At 46.4% G+C, this 12,132-nt stretch overlaps 1 protein-coding gene across 1 annotated transcript in view; it reads left to right on the forward strand.

Moving 5' to 3' along the window:
- MARCHF2 (membrane associated ring-CH-type finger 2) overlaps positions 1-6,637 on the forward strand; it is a 90,781-nt gene extending 84,144 nt beyond the window's left edge. Inside the window, exon 5 of the mRNA XM_073324472.2 lies at positions 3,109-6,637. Coding sequence (XP_073180573.1) covers positions 3,109-3,267 — 159 coding nt within the window. The 3' untranslated portion in view covers positions 3,268-6,637. The remainder of the gene's footprint in view (positions 1-3,108) is intronic.
- The last annotated feature ends 5,495 nt before the right edge of the window (positions 6,638-12,132 follow it).

A 12,132-nucleotide genomic window follows, 5' to 3' on the forward strand; every position in this document is an offset into this window, starting at 1 on the left:
AGCCGTGCCCCTCCCAAAAACAAGCCGTCATTTTGAGGGGACGCTCGAGGACAACCTCCCAGCCTGCAACCAGGATCTGTCTCACCCTTTATTTTCCCACCATTTGCTACCTTTCCTCCTGGCTTGGACCACCATAACTACGGACAGCTGGGTCCTCAATACAGTGGCAGTGTGATATATCCTCCAATTTTGTTCTATCCCCCCTTCCTACACCCTTCCCCATCTCTCCTCAGGGACCCTTCTCATGAGCAATTGCTCGCCCAGAAAGTGCAAGCCCTCCTGTGGCTGGGAGCCATGAAGGAAGTGCCAGCAGAATGAATTGGGAAAGGTTTTTACTTCTGGTACTTTCTGATTCCGAAGGCCAAAGGGGCGCTACAGCCATCCTGGACCTACAAGACCTCAAAAAGTATCTCGAGAAGTTGAAGTTCTGCATGGACTCCCTGGCCTCCATCATCCCCTCCCTGGATCCTGGAGACTGATATGCTGCCCTCGACCTAAAAGAAGCTTACTTTCATATCTCAATATTTCGCGGCCACAGGAGATTTCTACGTTTTGTGGTCGGTCAGACACATTACCAGTTCTACAAGGACAAGGTGCAGCTGCGGCCCTATCTTGCCTTCCTGCCAAAGGTGGTGTCGCACTTCCATGTCAGTCAGGATATCTTCCTCGGAGTGTTCTTTCTCAAGCCTCACACGACCAATGAGGATAGATTTGGAGTTCATCCAGCCCTTCTGCAGATCAGCTCAGCTCTTTATTGCAATAGCTGACAGGATGAAGGGTCTTCCGGTGTCCCTTCAGAGGATTTCAGACTGGATCACCACCTGCATCCGCACTTGTTACAAGTTGGCATAGGCTGTACCTCCACAGATAGTGAAGGCCCACTCACCTAGGGATCAGGCATCTTCAGCTGCCTTCTTGGCACATGTTCCTATCCAGGACATCTGCAGGGTTGCCACATGGTCTTCGGTACACACATTCACCATGCGTACCCCCTAACCCAGCAGGCCAGAGATGACGCTGGATTTGGCAAAGCTGTGTTAAAATCGACACAGCCTGACCGCCTCCAGAGGTACTACTTGGGAGTCACCTACAATGGAGTGGGCCTGAGCAATCACTTGAAAAACGGTTGCTAATCTTTTGCTACTGTTCTTCGAGATGTATTGCTCATGGCCATTTCATGACCCACCCTCCTTCCCCGCTGTCAGAGTTCTGGCTAGAAGGAACTGAGGGAGGGAGGGGGCTGGCAGAACCCTTATACCAGCGCATACGCGCGTCACTCCAGAGGGCACCAGAGCCGGTCCCCTACGGAGACCACTGAGGCAAAAACTACCGGCACCAGAGCCCGTGGCGAGCACACACACCTACAATGGCATGGACACGAGCAGCACATCTCAAGAACAACGGTTACGAAAGGCTAGTAACTGTTTTTTCTTACCCACAGTATGCAGAGTTCTCTATTGTAGCAGAGCAGCCCAGCAATACAGCCTTAAAATTGCCTGTCACTGCCTTGGAGTTAACAAGTTACCATAGACCACTGGGAATCTGTGACTGACATTGTTTCTGGGCTCTCTGCCCCAGCTGTGCATGGGATGCTAAGGGCATTGTTACTGGGAACAGGTTCTTCCTGCGCGCTCCCCACTTGCCCACCTCCAGGGCATGTTGAATCTGTCAGTCAGGAGCACATGGCCTGAGAGAGGGGGAAATCAGTCTGAATTTGACATCTAAAGGCAGTGTCGTGTCATGTTGTATCTGTGTGCCCACCCCCACCCCCACTTTCTGAAACACAAAGAACTGACCAAAGTCTGGGGGATAGTTCCCAGCCTTCTGTTGTTGGAGCCTTCCCCTCCCCACATAGATTGTTGCCCCCTTTCTTCAGCGTTATGCCCCTCACTCCATTTTCTGTTCAGTTTCTCTGTGGGTTTGTGAATGTGACTCTTTATTTTGTTTTTGTTCTCTCTCTCCATCCCTTTTCAACTCCCCAAACGCACACACACACACGCTCTCTGCTGCCATATGGCCAGGAAGGGAGAACATTGGAGGTGGGGAGCAAAGAGGGAGTTGATGGTTCACAACTCTGTGGGCAGGCCATGACAAGTGTGTTCCCCTCCCCTTCAACTTTGGGAATCCCAGGTCTGGTGTGAAAACTTAGCCCAAATCGCGCTGCAGCGTCCTGATTTGAAACCGTTTGTGGAGTCCCATGTCCATCGTCCCAGCCTGCTTCTGGGCTCCTGTTCCATCCAGCCATAGGGCCTGGCAAACTTCAGTTGCATCACTTCTGGGTTCAGGCTGAGTCCTGGGCTCAGCTGTGGGAGGAAATGTGGGTCCCTCTGGCAGCAGGAATGTTTTCAGAGGGAAATGAGGAAAGGCTGAAGCGCAACCAAAGTGTAGTCACTGCAGGCAGGAAAACAAGTTACTGCAAGAACTTCAAAAAACAGAGTATAGGGCCAAGCTCCCCCACCGCCTGCCACTTGCAGGGATTTGACCATATGAGATTCACTCACCCTCCTGATCCTGCTATAGACCTGCCTTGCTGAATGTTCCCTCGCAGAATGCCTGGTGGGACATTCATTCTAATCCCAGATCTGGCACTCTGGTTAACTCGTGCACAGGAATAAGATTCCTGTTGCAGTCCCTTAGAGGGACACCCTGTACTTCCATGGTATCTCCATAGATCCTCTCCAGAGGGCACTGGGACTGGTGTAAACCAAATCAAGCAAACTCTGGCCCAGGAATGTGTGCTCTCAGCAAATCCAGCTGGTCTGTGTTACTAGTTAGGAACAATTTATTAAAATAAAAAAACAACAAAAAACAAGGTCTTGAGTTTGCAAACAATCAGTGAAATTCCTCAGCAAAGGCTTGAAGCTCAAGGCTTGAAGAGGTGTCTTCCAGCCACTTCAGGCACAGCTTTGTCTCCCTTGGCTTCAGCGGGCTGTGGAAAGAGTGCAGGAATACATTTTGCTGGGCTCAGGAAGGCAGCTAATGCTACCATTATATCTCACTAGCTGTTCCCAGCATTGTCTGCTCCTGGGCACAGACATTCAGCTCCCATCCATTCCCTGGCAGGCCCAGGCAGCTCAGTAATCAGACCAAAACTTTGTTGTCCATCAGGTTTCATTCCGTTATCATTGCCAGCTGTATTCGGAGTGGAGAAGGACCAATCAGAAAGTCCGCTTAATGATTCCGGACTCCAAGAGCCCTTATCCTCTCCAGCATTCCCTGCTCTCCACCAAGCTTATGAAGAAGAATGCAGATGAAACAACTGTGTGAGTTATCCCATGCCAGATATCCTCCGAATAGGGCAGCTGTGAGCAAGGCGAGGACGAGAGCGGCTTTGCAGGAATGTCGGCAGAGAAGCGGATTGAATCTTTTTCTGCGGACAAGGTGTGTGACAGCTGCAGCGACCTGGCAAAACAATCATCCCAACCAAAGGGACTTTGCACTCAGCAAGTACTTTAGTTTGAGGCAAACAAACAGATGATAAACATTTGACTGTGTGAGATGGCCCCAAAGGGCTCTGAATCCACAGAGACAGAAAGCCAGATGTGTTTATCTGCCAGAATTCTTTCTTAAAACTAAATACATTAAGTGGAAAAAAATCCCTCTATATAGCTATATATAAATATTATTTTTAATGGCCATGCATATTGTGTTTCAGTCCTTTTGTGTTGATATAGACATTTTTCTAAGCTTCAGTATAGAAGCTGGCAGCCTGATCTCATTCAGAGGTTGAATCTGTGCCATTTCTCAAAATGAGCATATAAAGAACACTTCTCATTGGACATTGCTAAAAGTTCCTGTCTCCTTTGCACTAAATGGATTTTGAGATCATTGCAGCAGGTTTTCTCCTTTGTTTTCTGTAGTGGTGGTATTGTCCTTTTGGCAAGGTTGTGTGTGCTTTTAATAATTATTATAATCCCAGAAGGAGTAAAATGACATAATACTGAATGGAGATATTTTGTATTGTAAAATACTGTAATCTTGCAAATTTCACAATGTTTCAGAATATGAAAACTCTCACTTGAAGCTGTGAGCTCATAAAATATGAAATTATCACTTTATCCCTAGGACTCTGCTGTGTTCAGCTGTTGGTATACTATTACTCCTGCTAAACATAACACAGTGACTGACTCCAGGTGCTAAGACGATATGATCCTAAAAATCACTGCATGGGCCAGAGACAGCCCATTCAGGAGCCCCTCATGTGCTTAAAACCCTCTAAAGGCTGAGAGAGGAGCTGTCGCCACCCCCAAAAGAGCCGAGTTGGGTTCTCAGTGGCTAATGTATTCTGTTCATGTTCCCTAAGATCAACATGTGCCCTGCTAGAAGTCTGAGATACACTACCATTAGCTCCTGCGTGGATCTCATGGGACATATTCATGTTCTGCATCCCAAGCAGCAGGGAGGGAAACCGTCAGGACTCCCTGCGTAGTGACCTTCCATGCACACAGCCCCTGGGGCTGCTATTTGGAGAGTCACTGGAATTGCTGCCTGGACAATCAATGGCCCTAACTCAGGTATTTTCATGGGTTTTCAGGGCTGAATGGACTCCCAGGTCACTCTCTAGTCCAGGGCACGGGTTTCTCCTCTTGCCACCCAGTGCATCCAGTTGCCTCTGCAATAAGCTTAGCAAATAGCCCTTGACACCTTGCAGTGGAAGATCTGCCAAGGGATTTCCAGCAACTCTTCGTTCATAGCTAGTGTAAATGTTCCTCTTCCTGGCTTTGGCCTTCAGTCCTTGCCTCATCCTCTTCCACCTCCCACTTCTGTGAGCCTCAAACAATCCCTCCTCTATTTAATATTCTACTGTACACAGTGCCAGTCTGCAGGTGTTCAGTAACCATGGTCCAAGCGAATGCAGCCTGGCAAGTGCTCTGATTATAGAGAGCTATTTCGGAGAGCAATATTCTGAGATCCAAATACTGCAACTATTAAGGGAAATAGCAAAGAGTAGGCAGGTTTGAATTATCGAGCTGTACTTGCATCCATGCATCATGATTCTGAGACTCGAGTTGCTGAACTCAGAGGTGGAATTTAGCTTGGATAGCACAGTTCTGAGCCTTAGTCCCATAGTTCCCAAATTGCTGGATTCTAAATCCAACCTGCCCTTTTCCGTTCTCTCTCCTGCCTGGCTGAGCTGGATCCTTTTGCCAGAGCGGCCCCTCTCCCCTCCCTGGCTTTCGGTTTGGATCAAATTAAAAAAATCCTTGATGGGCAATGCTTGCCTAACTGATCATATGAAATGCTCAGCTCTCTCTCCTGGGGTCGATGGTTCCATGTGGCCAGGGCTTTGCTGTGTGGCTGGCTTCCCTCCTGTGTCTGCCTTGCACTATTCATTGGTGATTGGGTGGTAGGTTACTGTGGGACATCTTTCACTCTTTTCTCCCAGGGTTTGGTGCGGGTTTGTGCATGTTCCCATCACTGATTGAGGGAAAGTCTCTTCTCTCGTCTGATAGCTCCTTGGTACCTGGGACAATAGTTCTCTCCTTTGTCACATCCACACAGTACAGAGGCTTTGCTCCCCTCTTCCCACTGCTGCCTTTCTCCCCAGCTTCCTGGGAAGGCCCTTGTCTCTTCCCTTCTGCTGGTTATCCTTCAGTCTAGACTCTCCAAGGAGGCTGGCATACCCTGTTGAATTCCTTACAGCCCTGGTGAGACGTGAAAGGCTCCTTCAGCAGAGGTGCAATCTGAGGGGCTTGTGGGTGGCTTCACAATAGTAATCAAAATCCTGTTAGTGTTTGTGCGAAATCACGAGGAGCCCATTCAGACTCCTAGCAGCTCCTAAATGCAGCTGCAGGCTGCTCCACAGGTTTGGCCAGGTCTCTCTAGTGCTTTCCAAGAGCCACGTGAACTCACTGACACTGACTGCACGGTTATTGGAAAAGCACAGCCACACTTCCAGGCTTAACTGCTCTTAAGTAGTAGCTGCCTCCCGCTCCTTGCAGTTTTCTGCATTAGTGTGTTGTACATGTTCCCCCGGGGTGTGAGATCTGGTTACAGCCATTCACTGTGCAGACACCTGTGTCTTGGGTGCATTTTTCTCCAAATGTGTTCCCTTTTATTTGACCTCCCCAGATCCAACCAGCCCCTGGGAGGTGGTTCCTTTGACACATCTAGCACAGACGTAAGTCTCAAAATTCAGCTCACAGTCATATGTGCATTCATGATAATAGTAAATAAATAGCAAATAAATTGGTTAGTCTCTAAGGTGCCACAAGTCCTCCTTTTCTTTTTGCGAATACAGACTAACACGGCTGCTCCTCTGAAACATGATAATAGTAATGACTCTAATGTAACCAGTCTTTCAAATAGAAACCCAGCGTTGATACAAATCTGCAACTGTGAAACCTGGGAGTCCCTCTCTTGGGTGATGGGGGTGGCTGATCCTCTCCCATGGAAGTGTAGCTTTATTTTCTCTCTGCAGCCTTGTATTTATAGTACTTTCCAAGTAATCTGAGTTGTTGCATGTGCCCCTGTAAAATGGTGATACCCACTTTTGAATCCTCTAGGGCCTCCTCCTTCCCAGCGGAGACATTTAGCTCTTGTGGAGTCTGGAAAATCAGCGTCTCTGCTCTCGCACGTTTTAGTGTCCCGGAGGAAATACACCGTGTGATTATGTAAATAAAAGTGAAACAACTTTTGTGGTTGTTGTGTTGTTATTGGAAGAGGCAGGATGTGCTCAGTGACAAATGCTTGCTGGAAAGAAACAGCCTTCCAGTCTCACTTACCAGGCCATGATTTAGAGCACTGTGAAGACTGTCGCAGCCCTGCTTCTGTAAAGCTCCAGAGTTTCAAAACCTATGCTGCTAGGCTGCAGCTGAAAGCTGCCTTCTGCCTAAAGGCACCACACACAAGCCCCTTCCTCGGCTTCAGAGTCCAGAACAACTCAACGGAGGACGAAGGCCATACTGGTTAAAAAACCAACCTGGTTTAGAAGGGAAGTGTTGGCAACTCTAAAAAAATGACGTAACAAATGGAAGAAAGGGGAAGTTGATAGTAATGAATATAAATCAGAAGTTAGGACTGAAAAGGGACATAAAGAGAAATCTGTGGCCAGCAGAGTTAAGGATAATAAGGAGGAGTTTTTAAAATATATTAGGAACAAAAAGAAACCTGGCAATGATATTGGTCTATTACTAGATGGAAATGGTAGAATTATCAATAATGCAGAAAAGGCAGACGTGTTCAATAAATATTTCTGTTCTGTATTTGGGGGAAAAACATGATACAGTCTCATCATATGGTGGTAACACTCTTTCCCTTGCACTAGTATCTCTGGAGGATGTTAAACAGCAGTTACTGATGTTAGATATTTTTAAATCACCGGGCCTAGACAACTTGCACCCAGGAGTTTTAAAAGAGCTGGCGGAGGAGCTCGCTGGATTGTTAATGTTGATTTTCAGTAAGTCTTAGAGCACTGGGGAAGTTCCAGAAGACTGGAAGAAAGCTAATGTTGTGCCAGGTTTTAAAAAGGGTAACCAGGATGACCTGGGTAGGTGTAGGCCTTTCAACCTGTCGTCAATTCCAGGCAGGATAATGGAGCAGCTGATGCAGAATTCAATAAAGAAGTAAAGTAGGCTAATGTAATTAATGCAAATCAGCATGGGTTTATAGTAAATAGATCCTGTCATACTAACTTGATACTTTTTTATGAGATTATAAAGTTTAGTTGATAAAGGTAATAGTGTTGACATAATATACTTAGACTCCTGCAAGGCATTTAATTTGGGGCTGCTCAATATTTTGGTTAAAAAACGAGAGTGATATGAAATTAACATGGCACATACTACATGGATTAAAAACTGGCTAAGTGATAGGTTTCAAAATGTATTTGTAAATTAGGAGTCCTCATCGAGAGGCTATTTCTCCAATGGAGCCCTGCAGCAATCAGTTCTTGGCTGTATGCTATGCCACTAGCAACGACCTTGAAGGAAATAAAATCATCACTGATAAAGTTTGCTGACGACACAAAAATTGGGGGAGTGGCAAATAATAGCGAGCAAGTCACTGATTCAGAGCGATCTGGATTGCTTGGAAATTGGGTGCAAGCAAATAATACGGGTTTTACTATGGCTAAATGTGAATGTGTAGAATCGTAGGACTGAAAGGGACCTCAAGAGGTCATCTAGTCCAGTCCCTTCCACTTAAGTCAGGACTAAGTATTATCTAAGGGCATGTCTACACTACAAAGTTAGGTCGAATTTATAGAAGTCAATTTTTTAGAAAGCAATTTTATACAGTCGATTGTGTGTGTCCCCACTTAAGACCATTAAGTCGGTGGAGTGTGTCCACAGTACTGAGGCTAGTGTCGACTTCTGGACAGTTGCACTGTGGGTAGCTATCCCACAGTCTCTGCCGCCCATTGGAGTTCTGGGTTGAGATCCCAATGCCTGATGGGGCAAAAAATATTGTCACGGGTGGTTCTGGGTACATGGCATCAGGTCCCCCATCCCTCCCTCCCTCCGTGAAAGCAACAGCAGACAATCGTTTCGCGCCTTTTTTTCCTGGGTTACCCGTGCAGACGCCATACCACCGCAAGCATGGAGCCCACTCAGCTCGCCGTCACCGTATGTGTCCTGGGTGCTGGCAGATGTGGGACTGCATTGCTACACAGCAGCAGCTCATTGCCTTGTGGCAGCAGACGGTGCAGTACAACTGGTATCTGTCCTGGTCGTCTTCTGGGTGCTCTTGGCCGGCCTCGGTGAGGTTGGTCGTGGTGCCTGGGCAGATATGGATGCTCCTGACAGATCTCGGTAAGGTCTGTTGGGGCGCCTGGGCAGATATGGGTGCTCCTGGCAGACCTCAGTGAGGTCTGTCAGGGGTGCCTGGACATAAATGACTCAGGTCATTCTCTTTGTTAAGTTTTGTCTAATGGAGATTCAGTCCTGCCTGGAATATTGGCAGAGGGATAGCTCAGTGGTTTGAGCATTAGCCTGCTAAACCCAGGGCTGTGAGTTCAATCCTTGAGGGGGGCCATTCTGCTTCAGGCTGCTTTCCCAGCCAGCAGAACTGCTGCTATCAAGGGTAGTGACCCTGGGAAATGTGCAGGTCATAGTGGATGGCTTTGCTGCAATGGGATTCCCTAACTGTGGTGGGCGACAGACGGAAGGCATATCCCTATCTTGGGACCGGACCACCAAGGCAGCCAGTACATAAACCAAAAGGGGTACTTTTCAATGGTGCTGCAAGCACTGGTGGATCACAAGGGACGTTTCACCAATATCAACGTGGGATGGCCGGGAAAGGTACATGACGCTCGCATCTTCAGGAACTGTGGTCTGTGGGAATGGCTGCAGCAAGGGACTTACTTTCCAGACCAGAAAATAACCATTGGGGATGTTGAAATGCCTATAGTTATCCTTGGGGACCCAGCTTACCCCTTAATCCCATGGCTCATGAAGCCATACACAGGCAGCCTGGACAGTAATAAGGAGCTGTTCAACTACAGGCTGAGCAAGTGCAGAATGGTGGTAGAATGTGCATTTGGACGTTTAAAAGCGCGCTGGTGTAGTTTACTGACTCGCTTAGACCTCAGTGAAACCAATATTCCCACTGTTATTACTGCTTGCTGTGCGCTCCACAATATCTGTGAGAGTAAGGGGGAGACGTTTATGGCAGGATGGGAGGTTGAGGCAAATCGTCTGGCCGCTGATTACGCGCAGCCAGACACCAGGGCGGTTAGAAGAGCACAGCAGGGTGCGCTGCGCATCAGAGAAGCTTTGAAAACCAGTTTCATGACTGGCCAGGCTACAGTGTGAAAGTTCTGTTTGTTTCTCCTTGATGAAAACCCACCCCCTTCGTTCACTCTTCTTCCCTGTAAGCCAACTGCCCTCCCCTCCCCCCTTTGATCACCACTTGCAGAGGCAATAAAGTCATTGTTGTTTCAAATTCATGCATTCTTTATTAATTTGTCATACAAGTGGGGAATAACTGCCAAGGTAGCCCAGGAGGGGTGGCGTAGGAGGGAAGCACCGGGTGGGGTAGTGGAGGAGGGGAGGATGGAAGTACCATCCCTGACAGGTGTTTTTCTAACCAGCTCTTAAAAATCTCTAATGACAGAGATTCCACAACTTCCTAGGAAATTTATTCCAGTGCTTAACTACCCTGACAACACGTTTTTCTGAATGACCAACCTAAACTGCCTTTGCTGCAATTTAAGCCCATTACTTCTTGTCCTATCCTTAGAGGTTAAGAAGAACAATTTTTCTCCATCGTCCTTGTAACAACTTTTTATATACAGTACTTGAAAACTGTTATCATGTCCCCACTCTGTCTTCTCCAGACTAAACAAACCTAATTTTTTCAATCTTTCCTCATAGGTCATGTTTTCTAGATCTTTAATAATTTTTGTTTCTCTTATCATAGAATCATAGAATCATAGAATATCAGGGTTGGAAGGGACCCCAGAAGGTCATCTAGTCCAACCCCCTGCTCAAAGCAGGACCAATTCCCAGTTAAATCATCCCAGCCAGGGCTTTGTCAAGCCTGACCTTAAAAACCTCTAAGGAAGGAGATTCTACCACCTCCCTAGGTAACGCATTCCAGTGTTTCACCACCCTCTTAGTGAAAAAGTTTTTCCTAATATCCAATCTAAACCTCCCCCACTGCAACTTGAGACCATTACTCCTCGTTCTGTCATCTGCTACCATTGAGAACAGTCTAGAGCCATCCTCTTTGGAACCCCCTTTCAGGTAGTTGAAAGCAGCTATCAAATCCCCCCTCATTCTTCTCTTCTGCAGGCTAAACAATCCCAGCTCCCTCAGCCTCTCCTCATAACTCATGTGTTCCAGACCCCTAATCATTTTTGTTGCCCTTCTCTGGACCTTCTCCAATTTGTCCACATCCTTCCTGAAATATGGCGCCCAGAACTGGACACTGTATGTGTGCAACTGATTGTTCCTTACTAAGTGGAGTACTTGGCATTTGTTATTATTGAATTTCATCTTATTTACTTCAGACCATTTCTCCAGTTTGTCCAGATCATTTTGAATTTTAATCCTATCCTCCAAAGCACTTGCAACCCCTCCCAGCTTGGTATCATCCGCATACTTTACTCTCTGTGTACTCTCTGTGCCATTAGCTAAATTATTAATGAAGATATTGAACAGAACTGGACCCAGAACTGATCCCTGGAGGACCCCACTTGATATGTCCTTCCAGCTTGACTGTGAACAACTGATAACTACTCTCTGGCAACAGTTTTCCAACCAGTTCTGCACTCACCTTATAGTAGCTCCATCTAGGTTGTATTTCCCTATGTTGTTTATGAGACGGTCATGCGAGACAGTTTCAGAAGCCTTACTAAAGTCAAGATATATCACATCTACCACTTTTCCCCTTCCACAAGGCTTGTTACCCTGTCAAAGAAACCTAGTAGGTTGGTATGACAGGATTTGTTCTTCACAAATCCATTCTGACTGTTATTTATCACCTTATTATCTTCTTGGTGTTTGCAAATTGATTGCTTAATTATTTGCTCCATTATCTTTCCAGGTACAGAAGTTAAACTGACAGGTCTGTAATTCCCCAAGTTGTCCTTATTTCCCTTTTTATAGATTGGCACTATATTTGCCCTTTTCCAGTCTTCTGGAATCTCTCACATCTTCCATGACTTTTCAGAGATAATCACTAATGGCTCAGATATCTCCTCAGTCCGCTCCTTGAGTATTCTAGCATGTATTTCATCAGGCCCTGGTGACTTGAAGACATCTAACTTGTCTAAATTATTTTTAACTTGTTCTTTCCATATTTTAGCCTCTCATCCTACCTCATTTTCACTGCCATTCATTATGTTAGACGTCCAATTGCTACTAATCTTTGTGGTGAAAAGCAAACCAAAAAAGTCATTTAGCACATCTCCCATTTCCACATTTTCTGTTATTGTTTTCCCCCCACCCCCATTGAATAACAGGCCTACCCTATCCTTTGTCTTCCTCTTGCCTCTAATGTATTTGTAGAATGTTTTCTTGTAATCTCGTTTTGTGCCTTGGCCTTTCTAATTCTGTCCCTACATACTTGTGTTGTTTGTTTATATTCATCTTTTGTAATTTGACCTAGTTTCCACTTTTTGTAGGACTCTCTTTTGAGTTTCAGGTAATTGAAGATCTCCTGCTTAAGCCAGGGTGGTCTCTTGCC

The sequence above is a fragment of the Lepidochelys kempii genome, chromosome 25 (assembly GCF_965140285.1).
Source record: "Lepidochelys kempii isolate rLepKem1 chromosome 25, rLepKem1.hap1, whole genome shotgun sequence".
NCBI lineage: Eukaryota > Metazoa > Chordata > Testudines > Cheloniidae > Lepidochelys > Lepidochelys kempii.